The 26,435-nt window shown below is 32.3% G+C and overlaps 4 protein-coding genes across 13 annotated transcripts in view; 2 read left to right on the plus strand and 2 right to left on the minus strand.

Annotated features, from left to right (window-relative positions):
* Positions 1-15,378, minus strand: part of LOC107993655 (protein kinase C-binding protein NELL1) — a 76,933-nt gene extending 61,555 nt beyond the window's left edge. For 4 of the 6 annotated variants that reach the window (XR_009830676.1, XM_062077582.1, XM_062077581.1 and 1 more), the window contains exons 1-5: positions 12,722-14,890; positions 12,291-12,639; positions 12,048-12,222; positions 11,143-11,888; positions 7,279-11,016 (exon numbers count right to left, since the gene is read on the minus strand). Coding sequence is in view for 5 of the 6 variants with exons in the window: in XM_062077582.1 (XP_061933566.1) it covers positions 7,279-7,606 (328 nt within the window). In the remaining variant the exon portion in view is untranslated. Of the gene's footprint in view, positions 1-7,278; positions 11,017-11,142; positions 11,889-12,047; positions 12,223-12,290; positions 12,640-12,721; positions 15,127-15,239 lie in introns of those variants that run through there. The other 2 variants (XM_062077578.1, XM_062077579.1) reach the window with 2 other exon arrangements.
* Positions 15,379-16,211: 833 nt separating this feature from the next.
* Positions 16,212-19,108, minus strand: LOC108003439 (uncharacterized). Its single transcript, XM_017065677.3, has 6 exons — positions 18,213-19,108; positions 17,953-18,118; positions 17,677-17,894; positions 17,403-17,567; positions 17,155-17,333; positions 16,212-17,079 (listed from the first exon to the last, which is right to left on the minus strand). Exons 1-6 carry the CDS (start codon positions 18,320-18,322, stop codon positions 16,940-16,942), a joined length of 978 nt encoding a protein of 325 aa, XP_016921166.1. The 5' UTR covers positions 18,323-19,108; the 3' UTR covers positions 16,212-16,939.
* A 115-nt stretch (positions 19,109-19,223) lies between these two features.
* On the plus strand, positions 19,224-23,188 carry LOC107993648 (small ribosomal subunit protein uS19). 5 transcript variants are annotated; one of them, XM_062077588.1, is made up of 5 exons: positions 19,228-19,822; positions 22,086-22,194; positions 22,352-22,457; positions 22,647-22,732; positions 22,802-23,188. In XM_062077588.1, exons 3-5 carry the CDS (start codon positions 22,449-22,451, stop codon positions 23,148-23,150), a joined length of 444 nt encoding a protein of 147 aa, XP_061933572.1. In that variant the 5' UTR covers positions 19,228-19,822; positions 22,086-22,194; positions 22,352-22,448; the 3' UTR covers positions 23,151-23,188. The 5 variants fall into 5 exon arrangements, with proteins under 5 accessions (XP_061933569.1, XP_061933572.1, XP_061933573.1 ...); XM_062077585.1 differs by lacking the exon at positions 22,086-22,194 and having other exon boundaries at positions 19,224-19,256; XM_062077589.1 differs by lacking the exon at positions 22,086-22,194 and having other exon boundaries at positions 19,232-19,256; positions 22,364-22,457.
* A 338-nt stretch (positions 23,189-23,526) lies between these two features.
* On the plus strand, positions 23,527-25,274 carry LOC107993649 (WD repeat-containing protein 18). The gene has a single exon (XM_017050176.3). It carries the CDS (start codon positions 23,843-23,845, stop codon positions 25,133-25,135), a length of 1,293 nt encoding a protein of 430 aa, XP_016905665.1. The 5' UTR covers positions 23,527-23,842; the 3' UTR covers positions 25,136-25,274.
* The last annotated feature ends 1,161 nt before the right edge of the window (positions 25,275-26,435 follow it).

The following is a 26,435-nucleotide window of genomic DNA, read 5'->3' on the forward strand; positions in this document are numbered from 1 at the left end:
GATTAACAAAGAAGGGAAAAAATTCGTGAAAATGAAATACGTTGAACAATTAATTTATAAATTGATAGTCTGAGAAGATTTATTAATTTGTGAGGGAAAAAATGAAAAAAATATATATATATATATATATCCCGTTAGAAAGTTAGAAGGAGTATTATGAAATTGTGGCGTGGGAAGTTTCGTTGGTTCAAGACGTGTGTGTTTCGAGATTGTGTGAGTGGAAAGAGGGTCGAAAGAGAATGAGAAAGCACAGCAACCCCGAAAAACAGTTCAAAAACAGTATTTCAGCTATCTTGATATCCAACACAACCGCCATGCTGTTTTATTCCAGCTAAGATTTTTATCTCCGAATCTGCACAACAATTCTCAATTGATCGGAGGAAGCGCTTTACTTTCCAAATTTATTTTATTTAATTCTGAATATCAGTCTGAAGCATTTCGAGCATTTCTTCGAAAACTAATATTTCGAATATTTTCAAATTAAAATTAGAAATCGCAACAATGCGATTAGACTTAGATTTCTTTTTTTTTTTTAGCAAAAACAAATTATGTCTGAGGTTAAAATGCTGTAAATTTTCAAGAAAGGTATAATTAGTTTATCAAACGTCCTAGAACCGTAATTACACTGGAATTATACGGTAATTACGTCGATTATCGCCGAAGCAATTGAGGACAAATCCATTCGGATAAGCGGTTCTTCGAATAATCGATGGGGAAGAATCGAATTCGTCGATACGTTATGAAACAACTAAAAAAAATTCAAATATGAACGTTTATCAAGGAAGAAAAACGAAGTCGCAAAAGTAAATTATTTTTAATATTCCAAAATGCAAATATTATTCGATCGGATTAAATATCGGTAGCTGTAAAAAGAAAGAAAAAAGATACGCGAAAATTAAATATTTTTTCGAATCCAAAAATCAGAATTCTCTTCATTTCTACGTACGAATAAATATTCCCTGTAAATTTTCTTAACGTCGAGATTCATTTTTCGCATTTGGAGCACTTTTCGATAGAGCTCCAGATTGTCTTTCTATATTTCGACACACTGTATATACATACAACGATTCTACGAGTAGATTCGCAAGTATCCACGTGAAATTAAGGCTTATTCACACTTGGGGCTCATATCTAATCGTGCCTATTATTGCAGGCTGAATTATGCTTGTCCACCGGTTTATTGTGCATGGCAGACGGAAGCGTACAATGATCATACTGTGAATGTACAAACCCATTACAATAAACCGGTCCCATTGGCCTGGTGTCTGGCGCCTAAGCTCACAAAGACCGCCCTTAAGATTGTCGCAAAGAGTTCAAGAACAAGGAACATTTGTCGGTTGTCATAGACACTTAATGACTGGATCATGATCGCGCGATCCACTTATTTGAATAATATATCGATCGTGATAATTCGAGAAAAACATTGATTTATATATACCTAACCGTTTTACGATTATGTTCGTGACACTAATGGCGTGTATTTCCTCATGAGGAGCGTGTAATAATTATTTCACTGTTAAATAATAATCGTTCGTTATTACGTAGTAATAAGAAATGTTTTATCACAATTAATTTCACTAGTATTTTTCTTCTTAATGGAATTTTTTAAAACTTCAAATCCCCGATAAAAACATTATTTATAGCGCCAAGTTAATTCTTAATTTTTTTTTTTAAGTGAAAAAAATTGTAAAAAAGAAATAACAATTTGGAAAATAATTACATGATTTGCCTAGAAAATTCTATAATGATAATAATTTAATTTGACTCTTTTATATTATAGATTTTTGGGGGAAAAATAGGATAATAATTGGAGGAACGAAATTTTTCGCTGAGCGAATTTTAACGAGGCCACGGTTTTCGGAATGATGGACGCAGAATAACTTATGATGAAACATTTCGAAAAAGAGAGAGAGAGAGATGAAATCGAAGGCGTAATCGAAACTTTGTACCATTTTATTCGTGATTCTAGTGAATCTTTAATCTTCTTTCATCTTCTCGATATTATTAATATCGTAACGAAAAATGTTTCGTACGAAAGTTGAAGGAATTGCTAATTTTTTCGAGAATGGACACGTAAAGATAAAATTTATTACACGACAGAAGAAAGAAATACAAAAATGTCTTGTCTTTCCGTGCAATTATTTTTATACAAAAATTCAAATTGAAACTATTGAACTAATTTATGTGTAATCTATATATTTTTTACAGGGGATATCGAGCCGCGTATCGATTGGCGCGATTAAAAAGTATATTGATCTTCGTATATAGCCCTCACACATCCGCCCACGAAAGAACAAATAAGAATATGCACCTCTTGACATCATTCAACTTTCATCTGAAACACTTATCGCTACCAGCAATAAATAATATGGGGGAATAAATGGAAGATATGAAAAGGTGTGAGAAAATTTGCTCATCGATCCGACACGAACACCGCGAGGGATAATTTCAATATTCTATTTCGATAAAATTTATGAGATGCAGTTGAGTGGCCTTGACAATCGAGAACTTAGCCGAGCTTGGGTGGCTCTAAAAATTAAATCATTGCCAACTATTCGTCACCATTCACAATAAATATTTCATTCTAGGAAACTTTGATCTATAATAACTTTGGGTGATTACGTTTAACCTCGATTTCTCTTACGTTATTAATTTATAACGCAATGTTTCTTAGAACTTAATAAAATGCTATATAATAAACTAGTTGGCAACACGTCGAATCATCTCTTCACAATAAATAAGAAGAATTTCGAATTAATCCCCTCTACATAAATTTCTTATGAAATTTCATTTTTCTTTTCTTGGAGTAAATTTTAAATGTTTTTCTACGTAACGTAAGAGATATTGATAGACGAACTGCAAACTATCGAATCCCATTTATCGTTAAAACGAGGCTCAAAAATTAAACGCACGATTAATTATTAATTATTAATTACGTATATTAAATAACATATACGTAAGAAACGCGTATATCGATCTATCGTCGAAGGGTATCTAATTTACGATAAAGTAAAATCGGGAAACCGGCTCGTGTCTCGTAAGATAGGGGGGGGGGACGGTGATGGTCTCTGACTCACCCCTCGGTGAGAAAGAATTACGAGCGTCGAATGTTCGACCTCTCATAGAAGTCCCCGGTTTTTCTTAGAAGTCCACATTTACACCGCGTTTGTCTCGTGGGATTCGTCGCAAGACGGAAGGAAGACCCCTAACTTATAATCAGGATACTTGGATTGCATAATGCTAATGGGAAACGCGACGGATATCAAACATTTGTTTATACTTATACGGTTTTAACAAAAGAAAATACTTTTTTCACTTTTTTGTCTAAATTGTTTGCGCTAATAGAAACGGGAAAATAGAAGTAAGCTGGTTCTCAACAACTTATCGAACGTTGATGATGAAAGAATCGATATTCTTATTGCATGTCTAATAGAATTTGTTTTTAATCGATACAATATTCTTTCTTTTTTAATTTTCTCGTACTTGGATATGAATAAATCGTGTGTAAGATAAGAATCGAGAAATTAGGAATTCCATTACTGCAGATTCTATTTCCATGAAAAATAATTAATTCGACAGAAATTATCCTCGTGACATAGATAACAAATGCAGATTACTTTTAATTTACAACGATTGGTTAGTTTAATTTTTAATCTCAATTTCTCTATGATCCATCGAAGATAATTTTCTCTAACGCTCTAATAACGTGCATTTTATTCTATTCTATTGGAGAAAGAAAATTGTAAGATAGAAATGATTAATGGAATAAGAAAATAAGATATAATTTATCGTTTAAAAAAATCAACAGAGACAAAGAGGAAAAGGAAGAAAACACCCTCGTCCAATTAGACCCAATCCCCTCCAAAGCGTAGGTTCGCAAACTACTTCGCACGCTACAGCGGTGGCTATCGATCAGGGGCCGTCCAAAAAATGATGCATTACGTAAAACTTCTCTCGACCCGCTACCTCTTCGTAAATCTTGCAATTCTCGCTCGATAAACTTCTCCCTCCCCCCTCCCCATAATCATTCATTCCAACACACGCGAAGTGGAGCGATACACTGGAAGGTGTATGGTGTATGAAAAAACGAGCAAAAATTTATCGCAGCCAGGTGACGACGGTTGAAACGACGCAGAAAATCTATTATATCCGTTTCTCGGCGACGGGAGAAAGAGAGCGATAGATTGCTCCTCTCTACGATATCTAAATTTAAGAAGTGGCACCACCAACGTCTCCTTCGATACGATTCGTTTCTGTGGACCACGCGTTCCACCATCCTTCTAAATCGTGGAAAACGCGGTGAGGAGGGGTAAGCGGGTGGCGCGATCAATTAACCAATGATTCTTGAACGCGTAAAAATAAATTGAGAAAGAAACGATATTTCTCCACGTATCTGGTTAAGTATCCTTTTAAAAAAAGAAATTAAAGGCGAAAAGATTATTTATTTCTTTTCATTTCCAATGTAAGTCACAGCTATCCCTTTAGCCTGATTAACCATCGAGCGAAAAGGCGAGGAAGAGCAACGAAAGGAGAGGAAAATGAAGAAAGAGGCGGAGGGAGGGGAAGTTACACGGGCGTTAGAAATAGACGAATAGGCGAATAGAAGGAAGATGTGGGTGAAAAGAGAGGGCGAGAGGGGGAGAGGAGGAGATATGCCACTGCGAGGAGTAGCGGTATGCGAAAAAATACGCTCTTGGCACTCGGCTTCGGCACACCACGGGATAAATAGCGCGCGTGGGTGCGGCTCGCCGATGTCTACGGAGCCACACGCCACGTTTCCACCGGAACGAGTCAGCCACGAATACCGAAAAGAATGAGAAGGAACCGAGGAAAACGAAGCCAAGTTGCAAGCACGTACCGTGCCACCTAAACACTTTTTCACGCATCGGGGGGGAAACAATGTAGCGCGTTCTTGTTATACATCGTGCACGACATTCTGCATTCCCGTTCAGGGTGCAAACGATCCTAGGGTGTGATCTGTTTGAGAGAGAAAAAAGAAAGAACTGTTTAGAGAATTGTTATTGACGGTATTATTATCCGGGGAACAATGGCCAAGCAAAGATCCATTTCCAGAGTTTAACTTTTTCGACGAAACGTTGGAAAACTCGAGGGGAAAGATAGAAAGGTTTCCAAAGTAATTCTCGGATATATTCACGCTCCAAATATTATACGTCTGCACGATATGACGCGAGATACGGATTTCCAGCGACAATTTGGCATTTTTATTGCTATCGCACGTAGATTCCTGGATATCTGCGCATTGTGTCGTAAACCTAGAAATGTAAATCCAACAGGATTGTACATCGTGTGCGCTGGACCTATATATCTATATATCTAAATGTGTTTAGAAGCCAGGATAAAATTGCGTTCGTAAAAGATCTTAGGTATTCACTTACGCGCGAAAAAGCTGTGTATCGATTAAATTCAAGCCTGTTAGATCTAGCTTATCGTTTATGTGCGATACTTTTTGTACGTAAGAATTTGATATTATATATATATATATATATATATGATTTAAAAATATATATCGAAACTTCCCCTTTGTTTCGAAATAAGAAGGATTCGTTCGATCCACGAACGGGAAAAACTGGGGAGCCCTAACGAATCTCGGTGCAACAGTTTCCTCGACACTGGATTTTGACGCAATGCGTCACATAGTTACTGTCACCACTTGACTATTCTCCGAAGAAAAAGTCGACCTAAAAAGCGCTGAATGCATATCTAGCTTCTGGCCCATCTGCCTTCTCCCTCTTTGTCTCCCTCTCTTCCCCTCTCTCTCTTAATTAATCTCTCTTAATTTCTTCCGATTCTTTACGCGCATGACGAATGAGACGGGATGAAAGGAAGCGCGAAAAGAGGAAACAGAAGAAGGAAAAGAGAGAGAGGAGGGAGGGAGAGGGAGAGAGAAAGGAAAGGACGAGGGAGGCGCGTAACGAATCGCGAAACAGAGCAGCAGCATTTTAATAATACACATATCTGCATGCTCTCGCGCGCGAGTGGACACGTTGCAGGCGCCAACATGCCGTGAATATTTCTCTTATTTTCCCGGCAGACAGGCCCGCGCTGTTTACTTTTCGCGTTTCAACCAGGCGGACAGCGTGCCTCGCGCTTTTCGACTTCGGATACTCTTCGATCTCGTACACTCGATGTAACATGATATCCCGTGAATCTTCTATTTGACGAAATTTTATTTCACGATCGGAAAAGATGAATCGAAACGAGGTTTCGAGGCGCGATTGGTAAAAGAGTTTTCGAATAAACTCGAATGAATATATTTGGAATTTTTCCTTTCGAATTATTAACTTAATTTGATTTCTTCGTTGATTCGCATCAATCTGAATGTAAATTTATTATTGTTCGAAGAAAATTCTCGGACGAGATATCTAAGAAAATTTGTTCGACGTTTAAAACGGTGTAACTGTTCCATTGCGAGCGAATCGAGTTCGCATCGACGATACTTGTCAATTGAAAAATTAATAGTTTTGTTTGCCAAATTGTCCAATTATCCTATTTACTTCTCCGTTCTGACTATTAGTTTTTATTTATCTTTGAGTATTCCCGCTTCCTTATTAATTGTTATTCTTAAAAAGTAAACGCAAACGTTAATTGATAATTTATCTCTTTTTTTTTATCGTTTCGACTAAAAATGAATTTTTGATGCGACTAGTTCAAATCTATTCAAGATGAATAGATATTCAAGATGATAGAGAATTAAAGTATCGCACGTTACATAACGACCTAGTAAATTTTTCCACGTGAAATCTACTTTTTACATCGTAAAATTGTTTAAAAACAAAATTTTTTAATCTTAAGATGTACCTCTATTTACCTTCACATTACAAAGAAACCACGATCCTTAAATTATTCAATCGCATCGAATTCGACGCTAAAAAAACATTCTTCGAAAAATTCTTCGACATCTAATTACGTACTTGTAACGTGTAATTTGCATCCGTACACGTGCCATAAAAAAAGAAAAAAGAAGAAACCATCTCGAAACATCGAGAGGGAAAAAGCGTTAATATCGAGGATGGCTAGAGTGGAGACGGTTCGCGACCCTTTGGTGGGGCAGCGGCCTTGAGTGGTGATTGATTCCGCGAATCGCTCCACTCCACACCCTTTAACCCTTCTCCTTATTATTCCAATTAATTCAACAACAAACCTTTCGTCAAAATCCACGATCGAGCAAACGTACTTACGTTCGTGCATACAAAACGAGATACAAAAATACATAAAGATATTTTACGGCGGTTTTACGAAGAAACCGGTGAAACTTACCAGGAGAGACGGCGAGCGCGAGGAAGGCAGCGGCAGTGGCGAGCAGCAGTATCCTAATCGCGTTTCCGCGAGCCCGTCTTCTGCCCGGCCTCGGCGCGACGTGACATCCATCCCCGTGTTCTCCCCCGCGCTTCGCTTGCACGTCGAGGACCACGTAAGCCGGTGGTTCGTCCCTTCGGTACGGGAGCTCGTCCTCGTTCTCGGCGTCGTCCGCGACGCGGGACGCCGCGGCAACGCGTCTACGCCGTCTCGGACGTGGTGGCTTGTGAACGTCGCTGACACTGCAGCTGCTGCCGATTCTATGCTCTGTTGCCGGACCGTAATACATGGCCTGGAGGAGCGACCACCGCCGTGCCACCGGGTGCTGCACTCGTCAGCGTGTCCTCGTCGCAACGGCGCCGTATGCGACCGGGATTGCGGCGTCCTTACCTACGACACCCAGCGATCTCGAGGATCCGCGGCTAAGAGGCATCACCACGACCTGCCGAACCGATCACCACCAACACGCCCGCCACCGATCACCAACTCGTGACTCTTTCTCCCTCTTCTTCTTCGTTCCTCTTCCGAGACGAATAATTTATAACTTGGAGTACTTTCTTAACTTCGTTGTTTCTCGCGAAGATTACTTTCTTCCTCTTCGGTTATACGCGTGTGTGTGTGTGTGTATGTAGTTTATACAGGTGGTTTATACAGGTAAGATTTGTCGGTAGATCTCTGGCGCTTTCATTTCTCCGTTTCTTCGTTCTTTGTTTCAGTCCTGTTCACTTGGACAACATCGCAAAATGGGAGGTGGAGGAAGGGACAGGAACTACGCGAAAGGTAGACGCGACGCAAGTCACCCCGACGGAACTCGACTCGTGAAGAGGAGGAACCGCGTGCGATCCGGCACTCCTAGGCGCGTTCACGTCGGAGGGAAGAAACCCTTTAAACGAAAGCGTACACGCTGTATTACCGGCGACACGTCGCGGCTCTCGCGGCGTACGTGCACGAGTGTGCAGCCTGCGTGCGTGTAAGGGAGTAACGAAAGGGTTCGTCGCACTCGTTGCTCCTTCTCCGAGCCCTTCTCTCCTTCCTTCCTCTTCCTTTCCTTCTTCCCGCTCCGCCGATCCTTGCTCTAACACCGACAAAAATACAGTGTCCTCGCCATTGAGCAGCGGCGAACAGCACCCGTGTGCCACCAACCACCTTCGCGCCGCACCTTATCCCTCCGCTGTTTCCTTCCTTCCTTCCTTCGTCGAGTCGCGCTCCTAGTCCTTGCGCTCTTTCAACGGCGCAGCGGCAACCGGCTGCGGCTCGTCGTATGTCCAGCGCGCCTGGACACCACTACCGTCCGGCAGAAAGTGTCGACTGCCACGAGGTGGACACCTCTGCGAGCCTCCGCCAGCGGCAGCAGCACCAGCGAGACAGCGGCGACGACGGCGGCGGCGGCGGCAGCAGCAGCGGCGGCGGTAGGCAGCACCGGCGGTGCTGGTAGCGGTGGTGGTAGTAGCGGCACTGACAGCTGCAGCTGGTGGTGCACCGGCGCATCCGGCTACACCACGCATTCGTGTACGAAACGTGCAGTCACGTCCTAGGCTACTTTTACTCCGTCCATATGTATCTGCCCGTTCACGTCTTCTCACTTCTCTCCGATACTCCTGACTCGTAATCCAATATTACAAAAAATTAATAAGAAACGCGAGATATATATATATATATATATATATATATATATATATATATACATATACATGTATATACAAATATATATCGTTTTCTATTTTACGAGCGACTCCGAAAATTCGCTGTATCCGCTCATGATTGTGGTGTGAAGCGGGAGAGAAAAGATTGGAAACGCGGATGGATAGGATAGATCCGTCCTCGTGGACTCGTCGGCGTGTACTGAACCTCGTGGTCCCGCGTGCGTCGTCCCCCGTGTCTGTACGTCAGTGCCAGCCAGAGTAGTAGAGGCCAAGTCTCCTCGCGCTCTGAGCTGAGGCACTCGAGGCTGGCAGCACCACGACGCGGTGGTCTCTGGTCGCGCGACTGCCAAGCGGTTGTTCGGCTACGTCCGTGGCGAGCTCGTGCGGCCCGCAACGCTCTCCGCCGCACACGTCCGCCGACTCGCGCGCAGCCGGCTTTCGCGAGCGCGCTCTATACCAGCCGTGCGCCTCCTCCCTGCCCCGCCGCGGGGACAGGAGGGCAGAGCAGGACGGAGCCTCGAGGTAGGAGAGGGCAGAGCCGCGGTGGTAGTTGGAAGGCCGGTGTAGCTTTCGGGTACGACAGTGGCAGCAGCAGCGCCGCGACGCGCCACCACGTCGGGACGCCCCTCGATACCCCGCCGATGCCATCGGCCTGGCCCGAAATCGATGCCCCGCAACGCGACGTCTCGAAACCACCCCCCGTTGCCCGACCTGTGCCATCAACGGAGCGCTGCTACGCTCGCACGCTCTTTCCTCCCTCCTTCGCTCTGCGCCCCCCTCCACTCGTTCTCTTCTTTACTCTGCGGCGACCAGTGTCTTTCTCCTTCTCGTCCTTCTCGTTACGCTGTGTCGGTTAAGCCTCTTTCCGTCGGTCTTTCGCTTTTTGGGCGGTGCTGCCTCTATCTATCAATCGATGCATCTATCTTTTCTTTTGTATCGCGATCGCTAGCTTCTTTTATTTCGTTATATTTCTGAGATTGTTATATTAAGATCGTGTATTTCTTTTTTTTTTGGATGGTATTCTTAATTTTTCCTCTTTCCTTGTATCGTTTGATTTCCATCTTTTTATACTTTTGATTTATACTTTAACTGTTTGAAAATGTAACGCAAACAAACTGTCGAAACGATAAATTTTAATCTAGTTTAATCTTTGAATTATGAAAACAAGATTGTGATATGATGAAAAACATTAAAGAGATTGTAAAAGTTGTTTGATTATTAATCTATTTTTTTATTTATTGCGTTCGATAATAAATCTTTGTTTGGGTTCACGAGATGCATAAGTGCGATAATTTTGATCGTTTTATCGGGGATCGCATCTTTCCTCCGTGGACGAACGGATACGTATTCTCTTTTTACAGCGGGCTGCATGAATGGTATACCATGAACGGCGGTGTCGTGTGACACGGATCGATCGCGGAAACTAATAGCTTGCATCGATGAGGGAATTGCACTGAAATTGGCGTTTTGTAAAATACGCTTGTTTCGAGAGTGATCAGTCGATCGCTCGTCGATTATTCAAACAAAATTCTTTTTCGACAACGAATGCCATGCTTCGCTTTCGTTCTTCATTCTCTTTAAATCATTTTCAACTCGGTCGTATTTTCGTATTATAAAATCATGATTTCTTACTAGTTTAAAAAAATATATAAAACAATCGTTGGGATTCGCAAAAGTTTTAAGTTCCCTGGAAATCGATTATCATTAAATACAATTATTACAATATATCTCTTTAACGTTACACTTATATGTACATAATCATGTATGTATTCAGGTGATATAATATTATTACTGCGGAGTAAATAATTCGAAGTAAATGCGATCCATAAAAATTTATCGCGACTTTTTGTCCACTTTTCTTAAAGTTGGCACACGGCTCCCGGAACACGTAAAACGCCCCTTTGTTGGATTACTCGACCGATATATATATCCAAGCCTCTACAAAATGACTCCATCGGAATAAAATGAAGTAATCAACCGAATCGAGAGTACGTACGTATACAGGCCAGTCTTGGAACGTTGCGAGCATTATCAATCATCTCCCAGATTAAAGACTCTGAAAAAAAGAGAATAATAACAATCTATTTCATCACGAACACGAGATTAATACAAATCTTCGATATATAACGGCAAGAAATATCCATCTGACGCAATCCGAAACAGCGTATTGCATAATCCAAACCTGAAGACGAACTAGCCCAAAGTCGTCCGGGCGCACACCACGACGGCTCCCTTCCAAAATCCATTTGTCCTAAATTAGGATGGTGAAAAAAATTCAGAAACGCTTCCAGATCACTCTACAATGGTATCAATAAACCATGGAGTCGCCAGTCGCCACGAGAACCGTCTGCTCTCCCACGAGATTTCCGTGGAAAGCGGGACACGCCGCGCGTTCCATCCTGAGTCGCCTTGGAGATGCTCCGAGCAGAGGAGTCAATAGACTCTACGTTGCGGCAGATGTACGTATCGATTTTGGAACGTTGATTCGCGCGTGTTCCAGAACGACACTGTTGCCCCCCGTTGGACAGGGAGGCACGGGGAGATGTTGCATGGCGTCTCGTGCACGGGATCGCGCTCCTTTTTCCATGAACGACGACGTCCACGTCGGCAGCAGGCATGCGGGACGAGACAGGGGGTTTTGGGAGCACCTGGAGGCCGCTGGGTGGCCGGCATTGCCCTCGCCAGGTGGTTGCAACTTGTTGTTGCGGCTCCCCGAAACCTTTCTGCCAATGTCTCTATGGTGTCGCAACATTCGAGTGCTTGACTTGTTACCATTAAACTGTTTAATTAATGTTTAATTAACAACTTTTGCTGGTTTCGATGATTTAATTTGGTATTTAGTATGTAATTTAATTTGTGTATTGTTTATTTTTAGTAATACATTGAGTGGTTCAACGTATCTTTGGCGAGATATCGTGTCCTTTTATCCTGAAAGAAAATCGAAAAGAGACATTAAATCAGACAGAAAATTAGCTTTAGTTACTCATCGAATATTGGTGATATTTTCTTAAAAGATTAATATCGCGATGATAATAAGTTAAAAAGAGATGTTTTTCTTATCCAGAAAATTTAATAAAATATACTTACGATCAGAGAAATTAGAAATTTATTATTCCTTTTTCTTGCTTTATTTATGTGCATAGTTTTCTATCATAATCGATTTGAAAAATTCATATCCAATCACGTTAAATATTCGACATATATTTTATAACAAGTTGTCTTTGTCCATTTTTAACGAATATTTATTGCTTCATTTAACGGCCTGAAAATAGAATAAATGATGAAAGCTTTTATACAGAGAGCCAGACATAAGGATAATTTTTGATTTACCATAAAACAATCCATTTTTAACAACTATGATTATATGAACAAGATTCTTCGAAATTCATGATTATCACGTGTTTAAGCAAGAAAGTTTGTGAAAATGGGAAAACATGTGCAGCTGCTTTCCATGGATCATTTACGATGCCCGTTACCCTTGGCTGAGAGCTGATACGTCCTTCAGCCACGACCCCATTGTCCACGGTGAAAGGTATACGTGGACGATCTTCCGCAAAATAAAAAGGAGCCTCGGTGTGGTCACCCCTCGTGTGGCACGCGCCACGATCCACCTTTCTTTTTTCTTCATCGTGCGGCCAGCCGTCGCCTTTCAGATCCCCCGGATAAGGAATCCTCCCTACTGCGAGCGGGGGAACTTTTTAGAATGTTACTCGTTCTGCGTACGAATGAAGGAGAGAGAGAGAGAGAGAGAGAGATCTTACGGCGCCTTTGATGTTGTTTTCAACACTGGCCATGGGCTATCGAACGTCGTGGTGTCCATTCAACTTTGGCAATGGTGTTGCCAAGGAATAACGTCAAGGAAGATTTATATGTAAAATTCGTTTCGACTGATGATGGTTAATTTTGCTTGGGAATTGGCTTTGGAGTGGTATGCAGATCTATAAAATTTTTAATACTGATAATTATAGATATATGATATGTATAATATAAAATTGATTGATGATTCGATGATTAATGTATTTTTGGAGATGTACTTATATTATCTAATTGCAAATTAAAAGATTTTTGCTATAAAGTTATTTCAATGTGGAGCAAAGTATTGTAAAGCTCATAATATATTTAATAATTGATTTTCTATAAACGATATTTTTAATTTTGAAAGTAAATCTAATAATTAAATTCTATTTCTGCGATATGCTTATTGTATCGATTGAAAAAAAAAAAAAAAAAAGGAGAGTAAAATTTTCTGGTAATTAAATAAATAGATGGAACAAACGAGGCGAAGGAAAAAAGAAACAATGCGTATATTATTCTGCAGTATACCCTACTGGTTAAATATAGCATCATATTTCGATATCACAATTTCACCGGGGGGTGTTTTCCCCGGTGCTGCCCTTGAGAATTTAAAGAAACTGGGATAAACGGCACCCCACGTTGCGCCTATTGCACAGCCCGGATCGCGATTCAAACCTCGATGATTGAAGGCATAAAGGAAGACAAACAACGAATTCTTGGGGGGAACAGGTGAAATAACTGCTGCTCTTGAGCTCACATTCGATTGTTGGTAAAAGTTTTAGTATTAATATTTTTTTAAACATACTTTAAAATTAAATTACATCTATATTAAAAATATATTAAAAATCATTTTCAGAATATTTAAAAATTATAAATTTCAATTTCAATTTTTTCAAGCTTCCGTAGAATCAAACTTTCGAAAAAGTGATAATGTCAAAAACTATTCTATCGTTGTCCATTGTTCGTTTAAAAAGAATCAAGAAAGACAATAAACGAAATAAATTTGTGAAGCGAATCTAATGCACTGACCCTTCCATGTATCCTCGAAGAGACCACGTGGAAGAATGACAAGAAAATACGAGTTCTTCTCGCGCAAAGAAGAAACAAGAGGGCAGTGAGAAGGGGTTCCGCGTTGGGGGATGGCCGATACAAGTGGGACATTCAAGAAAGGGGTTAGGTCCCATACGGTGACAACGGCAAAACTCGAAACGACGTCGTCGGACTTGGCTTCCGGCCATTTCCTAGCTATCGATCCACGAAGCGTTACGACGAAGCGCCCTACGTGCAATTATAGGTGTATCGTGTGTATAATACGACCCTGGTACATGCATAGCCGGGGGATAGATCGTCGGCGTACAAGGACGATCTCCGAAATTTGGCCGCGACATCGAAATCGCGAATTCTTCGATAGCCGCTTGAGAAACGCGCTATTGAGGACAGTTGTACTGTTGCTTAAAATTGTCCCACCTAGGAGAATTTGAAAAACGGGTCAAATTTCATATAGTAAACATTGTAGTAGAATATACTTATTACATATATTATACATATTATATGCTGACAATAATAAAATTATATAATTTATGTAATGAATTTGTAAAATATTTATATTTTATTTGGTCAAGTTTAGACACGATTTAACATGAGAAAAAATGAAATTTGAATTTAAATTATATATATTATTCGTTAAAGTTAAAATTGTTAAGAAAACTTCATTTAGAGATTCGTATAATTTGAAATATTATTATTTATTTTATTATTTGAGTAAACGCATTCGGATTGAACAAATATAAATATTTATATTGAGTAATTTTTGTGAAATAAATTAGCAAAATATAAAATTATTATTGTAATAATTATTTCTAATATATTTTGAGTAAAGTGGCATGTAAGAAAGACACAGTTCACCCACCCTATGAATGCAACACAACGATGCGTTTCCACGTATACGTGGAATCGATAACTGGGAATTAGTCTGACAGGCTGTCTGCCAGAACCAAGTATGTACTTACATACATCTACGCAAAAAAACCTTGCCAATCATGTTAAAATAATTATAACATGCAAGTAATTAAGTTAAATATAATTAATGCACACTTACTGACTGAAAATTATCATTAGATTAATATTATTTTTTGATTTTTCCTTTTATATTAAGTTTAATAATAAAGTACTTTATTCGAATAAATGACAAGTTTTTATTTAAAAAATCGATAATGTCGTTATTTTCAGTTTTGATATTATCGACTGTTTTAAATAAATTTCCAAAAACATTTTCGAATCAAGATTAAAATCCTTCTGTAAACTTGTGGATTTTATTTTTTAATTTTAATGTACAGACTATTAAAATTGAGATCCTTATCTAAAGTATGACCTATAAATTAAAAAAATGTATATTTTAAATTACAATTATACATTACATTATATTTAAAATAATATGGTAAAATAATAAATAACTAATATGAAAATTAATGTTTTTTAACATACTTTTAAAAAAATTCAAAAGCTTAGCTTCGATTAAAATTCAATAAACTTCGATCAATAGTTTTATAACAGAAAATGAAGATATAAATCCGGAACAAATAAACGATTTTAAAATTAGGTTATCATAACCAGTTCATTCGTGAAAGTTTATTTTTCTATTTTTCTTTGATTTCACATAAACATCATTGTTCGTATCATTTTGAAATATGTAAGGAAAAAATGTCAGCCAGAAAGACAAACTACAGAACAAATGAAAATATATTCGCACAAACTGGGCCGTGAAAGCTAACACAGAACCGAGATAAATAGAGGATCGCCGTAGTCGGTACCGAGGATCAATATGTCACAACCACAATACAAATACAGAAGAATACATACGTATACATAATCGATAGATATGTATTTATTACACTATATCGATTATTTTTCGATTATCGATTATAAAAAAATACTGTATTCAGAACGATAAAAATAATTTAAGTATTATTTGCAATTTATACATAATTTGTAATTTTTATCTTTTTTTAACTTCGAAAAATGAAATATATACTTTTTGCTCGAAATAAAATTAATAATATAATAAAATTTGTTTGTTCGCATTTATTTATTATCGAAATCATATATCGAAATTTATAAGCAAAAGTACTTTCAAAACATCATATATAAAAAAAACAATAACAATTTTTGCATTTTATTACCGTTATTAAAAATTAAATATTTATTCATTTCTTCTTTTTGTTATATGTAATTTTGTAATTTTTTTTTAAATTTATCATTACAAGAAAAGCAACATTTGTCGCTTTCGATATTATCGACCGATTTTGCCACGCGAATGGCGCTGCAGTCAATATGTTAAATAATATTTTTTCACATGAATATTCTATTTAAAAATTGGGAGATTTTTAACGATAGAAAATTGATATTATCATTAAAAAATTGTATTATAATTTTTTAAAATCATAATTAATTCAATAATTTGATTTAATTCAATTTAATTCAATTTAATATCAAATATTGAGAACAAAATCATAAAACGCACTTCACAATACTCTACAAGCAATATCCAATATTCTTATAATAATAAAATATGAAAAGGCACTTGATAACCAAATTGTGTGAGTACTTTAACACACTATAAATTAACACTTTTTTCGATAGAGTTAGTCTTTTCAAATATCTTAATTAGATATAAATATTTAATTTGAATTTACTATCCTATAATTATTTCGAAATACAAATTCAAATACACAATATAAAAAATTATTAAACACGTAAATTTTTGTTTACATTATTCATAGAGAATTATAAAAAATCATTAAATGAATTTTTTAGTCAAAATCTTATTACGAAATTTTTAAATATTAATTCGATAAAAAATGAATAGTTTAAAGTAATAGCACCATATTAAGGAAAAGTTATTATAAAGTGTAATATAAATATAAATTGTTTGGTATATATTATAATAGAGATTTAACGGTATTAAAAAATACCTTCTCTTAACTGGCCTACATACATTCAATCGCGAATGTTAAAAAACGCGTAGAATTATAAATAATATTTTACAAAATTTGATATTTTCCTACACTCCTGTCTTACTTTTTCTTTCTTTCTTTAAACTCTTATCCATGATGATGGATTATTATGATATTGCATTTTATGTAGGAATACCACTTATTGAGATGATTCAAATAAAATTATCGATTTCAATTGAAGAAATCTTCTACCTCTGCTAGTTCTCTTGCTCGGGCTTGTTGATGTGCCCAACGTTCTTCCGCAAGTTTATCGCTTACTCCCCATTTTTCGTGATAAATACGTTGTCCACAAGTTGGACATTTTTTACCCCCTATAATAAAATATAAAATATTATTTTAATAACATGAAAATAAAAATGAAAGTTAGTTATGACAATAATAATTACCATGGAATGGAGGAGTCTTCATGAATGTTACAAGACATTGTAAATGAAATAAATGTCCACAATAAAGTCTTTCTACATGCATATTTGCAGTTTCGTTTATTTCTGCATTTTCTGGATTGGTTGGCAAACATATTTGTCTGCATGATTGACAACGTTCTTGTGGTAATGTTTTTACACACCTGGATAATAAAATTTAGTCAGAATAATAATGATATTAATATATTATAAATATTAACGAATAAACATACTTTATAAGGAAAGTAGTAACAACTTTTAAGGATGGTGAAGGTGTAAAAGGTATTTGTTGTTTTTTGTTAAGTGGTGGTTCTACGCATTGTCTAGCTAATTCTTTTCCTTGACCAATGAAGTGACGTGTAAACAATGGAGGAAAATTTGTATCTGCATCTTCCAATCTAAATATGAAAAAAATTATTTAAAGAAATGTACTTTTATTTAATTATTATTTAAATTATTTACTTATTATTATTAAAATTAATATTTTAAATCATCATTGACACACACTTTACACAAGCAACTGGATAATTATCTGGTATTTCAATTTTGGCCTTGAAATAATATAATCCTTGTTGAACTTTCAAACCAATACAAGAATGTTTCTGTTTCAATTTTAATTCATCACTATTTTCTAAGATATTTTTTATGCCTGAGATTTCATCATAGCAACAAATTAAAGGATTTTCATCAATAAAGTTACGAATGAACTTTAATATTGGCAACACCTATGAAAACAAATTCATATAGAAAACATTGTTTCAATTAATAAATTCAATTATTTACCTGAGCTTTTCCTAATAATTTTTTGCATTCCTTTTCACAGACTTCTGTTAAACCATCAAGCAATTTCACAGATAGAGTTTTGCTTTTCAACTCAATTAATAATGGAGTATAGGGATAGTCTTTAGAAAATTGGATGCACGCGACAATTGTTTTGAACTTTGTTTTTCTGTGATTTTGATAAATATTACAAATAAGTTAAAAAATTTATAATATTATCTATAAATTATATTATAGATATAATCTAAAAAAATTAAACGTACGTTATTTCCACTCGCACCATCGTGCGTACACAAGAAACGAGGCGACTACCATCAACAACATTTTGACAAAGTTTTGATATTTCTTGCAATTCATCATCGATAAAGCCCATGAGAAAAATGAAACAAATATTGTTTCACACTCTAGTAGCCTTTTATTGGTTATGTTATCAAATATCAAACATCTAAAAGGCCAATATAACAAAACTAAATTATTCTATAAAAAAAGGCAATATAGACAATCCGTCGTGTTTCAGTTTAATTCTTGAAAATTACAATTATAATATACAATCACTATCAAGGTCAATCAAGAAACTTCTGGTTGATTTATACATTTGTGTTTTGAAACATGGATCATAGATTAACAACATAGTTTTCTCCATGATGTAACATTAAGTAATAGAATAATATTATGAAATAAGAAGTGCTAGAAACAAAATAATTCAATTCATTATTAATGTTTTTTTTACTCATTATAATGAAATATATATATATATATATATATAAAATAATCGAAACGTATAAAATTACATGATTTATATTCAATATTATATAGTATAAATGTGGTATGGTATAAATAAAAATATATTCCTTATAAATTCTAATACTATTTCATATAAATATTAATTTATCAAATAATAATTTCAATAATTTCATAATATATATAATCGTTTCATAAAAAAATATATATTATAAATATTTTTAAACTTAATGATTATATATATTTATTATTATAAATCAATGTAACCTGTAAAATAAAGTATTTTTAAACATGCATAACTTTCGATTCTACTCTATGTATTATTTATATTCCTCATATTAAAATTATGATTTTTAAAATTTATTCATCAAATTTTATCAATTTAAGAAAAAATTTTTAAAGTTATGTATATGTATTAGAACTGAAATTCAATTAATATAATTTTATAATATAATTCGAATGATATTCTTCCTAAACAATAGAAGTCAACATTTAAATTTTTTATTTATTAGATTTTCATCTAGTAATATTTAGTTAGTGCCGGAATCAATCGCATAAAACGAAAAGTGCCTATTTGTTTTTTCTTTGAAAAATTGAATATATGACTATGCCTAATAAAAATAATAAATTTATCCAATATATTTTTAATCTGATATAAAAAGATAAAAAATAAATATCTTAAAATAATATATAGATACCTTCGTTTGAAAGATATAATATTAATGTGTAAAAATAAATATTTTCCGGTTTTAACATAACCTCTTATGTTAAAAGAAAAAGAGAAAAGTTTTCAAAGAATTAATTTCGAAAATAAAAATTTTATGTTTTAAAAAATTTATTTAAAAAAACAATGAATCTTTAAGTAACATATAATTTATATTATTTAACTTGTATAATATTTGCTTCAGCGTATAGCTTATGTTGTATATCCATAGGCAATTCTTTCATGATTTAAAAACAAAATCCATTCGTTGATATTTCTTTTTTTACTTTATGCAGTTTTGCTGTAGTAAAGAAGTTGCGTAAAGCAAAAAAAGAAACATTGCCGAAAATTGTTAAAACTTATTTGCGTAATATGATTATAGTACCAAAAATGAATTAATTATAAATGGATTAATTGCTGTTTTCAATGGTAAAACATTTAATTAAATTAAACCAAAGTAATTCAAAGAATTTTCTCTTACAAACTTATAAAGCAGAATAAATCAAATATTAATTCAAAATTTATTTTACTATAATAACTTATATTTGTAATATAAATAAAATGTATAAAAATTAATAAATTTTTTTTTCTAAATATTTTAAGTTTATTTAAATACTCTTTTAGTACATAGAAGATTATTGTCATATAATATTACCTCGTATATAGAAGATTAAAATTAAATTTTATTTAAATAAGAAATTTAAAATTAAATTTCGAAATTTTAAAAAATTTTGTTTTTGATAAATTTGTAATTTTTATATTTATTAAAATATTTAAATCATTTCTGAATTTGGATGAAATTTAAAAAAAAAATAATTATAAAATTATTGACATCTAAAGTTTTGGTGTAAAATAAATTGATAAATAATAATAAATAATAATTATACGTTTCAATAATATTAATTTTTATTAAAATAATAATAAAATAATAATTTTAATTAAAAATTGTTACATTTAATTTTAAAATATTTTTTTAAATGTTCTTCATATTATAAAATCACTTATTTATAATAAATGCACAGATATCAATTTTATCATAATTTTAAATTTTCTATTCTTATTTTTTAAATTATAATAAAAAATGAGAATTAACATTACAATAACAACATATAACGAGTTAAAGCAACAGTTTATTGCTTGATGAAATAATTGCATGAGGAATATCAATATGAAATTATGTAATCAATTTCATTTACAAAATTAGATTTTTGAAAATATTAAAATCTGATTGAATAATAATTAAAAAAAGTAATTGATTAAACATACAATATATGGATGATTATACATAAATTAATAAATTATAAAAAAGGAAATAACGTTAAATGATGCAAATGATTTAAAGAATCTTAGAAATTTAACTAATTAGTTAAATTAGTTATTATTAAATTATATTATATAAGCAATTTTCTTATTAATAAAATCATTAAATTTACAAGTTAAAGAAGATCTAAATTTTTAAACAATAGAAACGATAGAAAACAGAAAATGAAATTGATTGCATGTGTAATAAATGATGGAAAAATAAAAAAATAAAAATTAAAATAAAGTTTTGCAGCACATGTTACTTTGAATTTGGAAATATTTCAAAACAATTTCTATCTATTGCTTACAAGCAAATATTAAAATAAAATGTTTGTAAAGTATATATAACTAATTATATATTACATGTTAAAATGCATATATTTTATAATTTTTAATTTTATAACATTATTATAATGTAATATTATATAATATAATATCATAATATCATATAATTTACTGAAAGTTTCTACATTTGTTTTTTATTTTATTTTTCATTCAATGTACAAAATTTTATTTTATTTTACTTATTAAAAAAATAAATAAATAACATAAATGTGATATATATATACATATATATATATATCTATTTTTTATATGAATAATTTCCAATAAAAAAAACAAAAATTAAACAAAGTTAAAAAACAATCTAATATATTTATTGAAAAATTTAAAAAATAAAAATATTTTTATTTTATTTCATAATCTGAAATATGCAATCAAATTTATAGATTTTTTATAGAATTATTATTCTATAAAATATATTAACATTGATATCTCATATATATTCCAATATGTAATATTTTTCAAACGATCAGTCTTTTAATTAAATAAATAATTTAGAAGAAAATTAATATTGATTCGATAATAAAGATTAGAAATAACAAGTGAAGTAAATATGACATAATAATTGAAAATTATTATCCACATACATCATAAAAACAAAAATAAAAAGAAATCTATTCATTATATGCAAATAAACAGATAATTATTTAGAAAAAATATATAGTTTTTTATATGCTAATGATACTATTTATAAAAAATTCTTGTAATGAAAGTATATCAATTATATTTTATTAAAATCTTCTAAAAAATATAATAACTTATTTTATACTTTTTAAAAATAAAAATTAATAAATAATGTGTGTGTACTGTATGTATATATAATTAATTGTAGGATTTGATGAAAAATATTTATTTTAAAAATTTCATATAAATATGACAATTATAATATATAAATATAAAAAATACTTATATTTAAATACTACGCATTAAACATGCGTACCTCAAAATTCCAATTATTTATACTTTGAAAATGAAATTTTAAATAATAAAATAACAGAAAATTTATTATATTATAATTTATTATATGATTTTATTTCTCTAATTATAGTTTTTTCTTAAATCGTAAATAATTTTAAGAACAATAAAGAACAAGAAAACAATAAGAACAATAAATATTGTATTTATAATAATATACTATATGCTACTAAAAGCTAGAGGTATATAGTATATTTTTATTTAAAAAAAATAAAAAATATGAAGTAACATTAAAATATTTTTAAATAAACAAACGTATGAAGCTAATTTCATAATATAATTTAAATGAGATATTTAAAAAATAGAAGTCAATAAATATATATTATAAATTTACATTAGATTTTTATCTAGTAATATTTAGTTAGTGCCGAAATCGATCACAATATAGAACGAAGGGCGCTGTTTCTTGTTGTCGTTTCTTTCAAGAGCTGAAAACATGGCTGAGGTATGATGTGATGAATATATCCAATAAAATCTTTTTCATCTAGCATAAAAAAATAGAAATAAATATCTTAGAATAAGATATATGTATTTTTTTTGTTTGAAAGATATAATATTAATATGTAAAATATTTTATATTTTAAAATAATAAATATTTTCATAACATAACCTCTTATATATTCATAATTTTCAGGCAGAAGAAACTCAAAAGAAAAAGAGGACTTTCCGAAAGTTCACCTTTCGGGGAGTTGATCTTGATCAACTCCTTGATATGCCAAAGTAAGATTTTGTATTTCATAAAATATATGTATTTTTATTTTTTAATTATTATTTACATATTTACTCCAGTGAACAGCTTATGGTTTTAATGCATGCCCGTGCTCGAAGACGATTTTCTCATGGTCTAAAAAGAAAATCTATGGCTTTGGTTAAAAAGTTACGTAAAGCAAAAAAGGAAACACCACCGAATGAAAAACCAGAAATTGTTAAAACTCATTTACGTAATATGATTATTGTACCAGAAATGGTAGGTTCAATTGTTGGTGTTTATAATGGTAAAACATTTAATCAAGTTGAAATTAAACCTGAAATGATCGGTCATTATTTGGGAGAATTTTCTGTTACGTATAAACCTGTAAAGCACGGTAGACCGGGTATTGGTGCTACTCATTCTTCAAGATTTATTCCACTAAAATAATTTATATTTGTAATGTGAATAAACTATATAAAAAATAATGTCTTTTTTTTAAATATTTTAAATATCCTTAAAATATAGAAGACTTAAAATTGTAATATCGTTATAAAATATATACACATACAGTGAATATATATATATATATATATATATATATCTTCAGTTATAAACTTTGTTATTGAAGAATTTTTACATTACATCTTTCTCTTGTTAAAATATTTAAATCACTTCATATAAATAATATAAATTAATAAGGTTAAGTTATGATCAATTGAAAGTTAATCTTTTAATTGTTATACATATACTATATATACATATATATACACATACACACATAGGTTCTTCATAAAAAAAATATAATAAAAAATTTTTTTTTAATTATTTATTTAGTCTATATTATTTAATCCATATATTTCATTATTATTTAATTTATATATTTCATAAAATTATTAATATTAATTAATCGTTTTTCTAGTGTAAAAAATATATCGATGAACTGCTCTAGAAATGTTATATTCTATGGCGTATTATACTTTATATACTTTGTAAATCTAACCTAGTGTTAATACACGTGTTTTACGGAAAATTTAAAATTCAATTAAAAAGCAAGAAAAAGAAGAATACGTTTATATATAAAAAGTCATGTTAAAGTTAAAATAATTCTAATAATTTTTAAATATAATAATATTACAAAAATGTCACGAATTGCTGATACAAGGGAAATTATAGTGACTAGTGACAGTAATAATGAACATTGGAATGCTGCCGTGTGGGATCATCGGACAGGTTCTATTTTATCGACCTACAAAAATGCTGGTACTCTTAGTCATCGAACTCTTCAACTTTTAAATGATAGTTATATAGTAGGTGCTGATTTAACAAAACCGCGTATATACGTTTGGCCACTCAACGATCATTCTCCTGTCTCTAACCTCAGATTAACAACACCGGGTAAAGTTACTGCTCTGAAATTTACACCGAATAGTGCCTACATTGTTGCAGCAATTTCCGAAAAATTATTTATTTGGCAATCTTGTAATGGACGATTGCTAAGAAACTTATCACAACATTATCAAACAGTGAGTTGTTTATCGTTTACTAAAGATGGTTCAATTTTTGCCAGTGGTGCTGAAGATGGTTTAGTATTTGTTTGGTCGTTATATCGCGTGTTGAATGACGAACAACCTACGCCATTACATGCTTTCTCTCATCATTCGTTACCAATAAAAGATCTGCAATTCGGTCATGCCGGATCACGAGGAAGACTGTGTTCCGTATCTCTTGATCGAACATGCAACATTTACGATCCTAGTAGTGGATCGCTATTGCTCACCTTTGTGTTCGACGTACCGCTCACTTCCATTTCCATGAACATCCGTGAAAGTGATTTATTTGTGGGTTGTACCGACGGTGACATATATCGATTCAATTTACACGAGCCACCACGTGGAATAGAACATCATGTGCAGATACGGAAAGACGGAAATTCGGAGGGCGTGATAGTTTTCCAGGGACACAAATCGACCGTAGTATCGTTGTCGATATCGATCGACTGTCGATATCTGCTGTCAGGTTCGATAAGCGGTGAGGTTCATGTTTGGGATATAGCCAGTCATCAGATTCTTCGAACAATCAATCACAAGGGACCAATCACTGCAGCATTCTTTGCTAAATATTATGAGAATTTCCGGGTCACTAATCTTAAACCATGCTTGCAATTGTGTAATCTACAGAGAATATCTGATGATACTGGGAAAGAAAGTTCTATCGATGTAATTTCAAACAATCAAAATTTGGCGGATATTTTAAATTTTGAATTATATACAGAAAAAAATGTCGATCTGACAAGATTAGAGGATTCAAATTCGCAGAAACTTGTTGAGATGAAGGAAGAAATTGATAGACTAAAGAAAATCAATACTGCTATTTATCAATACAGCGTAAAACATATTCTGAATAAATCGAATGAAAATATATCTTCAGTTTGAACGTATTGTACGTATTTGTACGTATGAAAATTATTTAAATATCACATATTAATTGTTAGATTATTTAAGAAATTTTTTACATAAATGTCATTTTTATAAAACTGATAGTAATAAAAGAATACTTTTTGCATATTATAAATAATGAATTTATTTTTATCTTTTACCTTGATTCATTTCTTGATGTATTTTGAAAGTTAAAACGCGAATAAAATATATAATATAAAGTATTAAATTATTGTAATTACGATTATTGTAGTAAGATATATTGTAGTAAGACATAGTGATAATTATCAAATATATAATTACTCAATGTTTGACTTGCATTAATATCTTCTAGATTTACATTTTTTCTTTATTATTTAATAAACGAGATTAAAAAATATTGAATACGATTAAATTAATAATTTGATTAGAATAATCTCACAATTATAAAATGTTGCTATATTTAAAATAAAAAATAAAAATTATATTAAAATTATATTAACTTGTTACTTAACAAATAACATTTATTTCAGCATTTCTAGAGTAGGGGATTTATTCAAGCGAAAATTGATGCGTAATGTTTCCTTATAAATATTAATATCATAAACATGATTTGATAAATTATGGTAATTCATAATTGAATATAAATATGTATAATTTATATGAATTTTAATTAAATAATTATTAATTATAATGCCACTAATAAAATTGAGAACAAAAGGTATAATTCGTTTCTTTTTTTTAAAAAATAAAGAAAATAAAGAAAAATAAAGAATACAGGAAATACAGAAAAATTGATATGTTTGTAATTTTGAATGTAAGAACAAAATATTTTCCGTGAAATTTATATTTTAATAATATTAGAGAGATAAATTTTTGTATTTTACAGGAAAAATTTAAAAATTATTTATAAAAAAAAATGGAAATAATGACGAGAAATTAATACGGCTATCTCATCTTATATCAGAGTGAAAAATATTTATAAAACATATAATTCATTTGTATAACATATCATGTAACAATAAAATGATTAATTGTTATGATATAAATTGTTAAATAAAATGAAATGTATATATTACAAAATATACAAATGATATAATATTTCATTTATAATTATCTGAAAAGTTAATATTCGAATTAAAGATGTTGAACATGATAATATCTATTAATATATTTACATATAATAATTTATTTTATTTTTTTTTTTTTTGATAATATAAAATTATCATTGAAAATATTAATTGATTAGTGGATGTGATCTCCTTTTCAATAGTATAAAAAAAATTTATATAAAATTTATTGCATATATTGTCATTAT

Source organism: Apis cerana, linkage group LG7, assembly GCF_029169275.1.
Source record: "Apis cerana isolate GH-2021 linkage group LG7, AcerK_1.0, whole genome shotgun sequence".
Taxonomy (NCBI): domain Eukaryota; kingdom Metazoa; phylum Arthropoda; class Insecta; order Hymenoptera; family Apidae; genus Apis; species Apis cerana.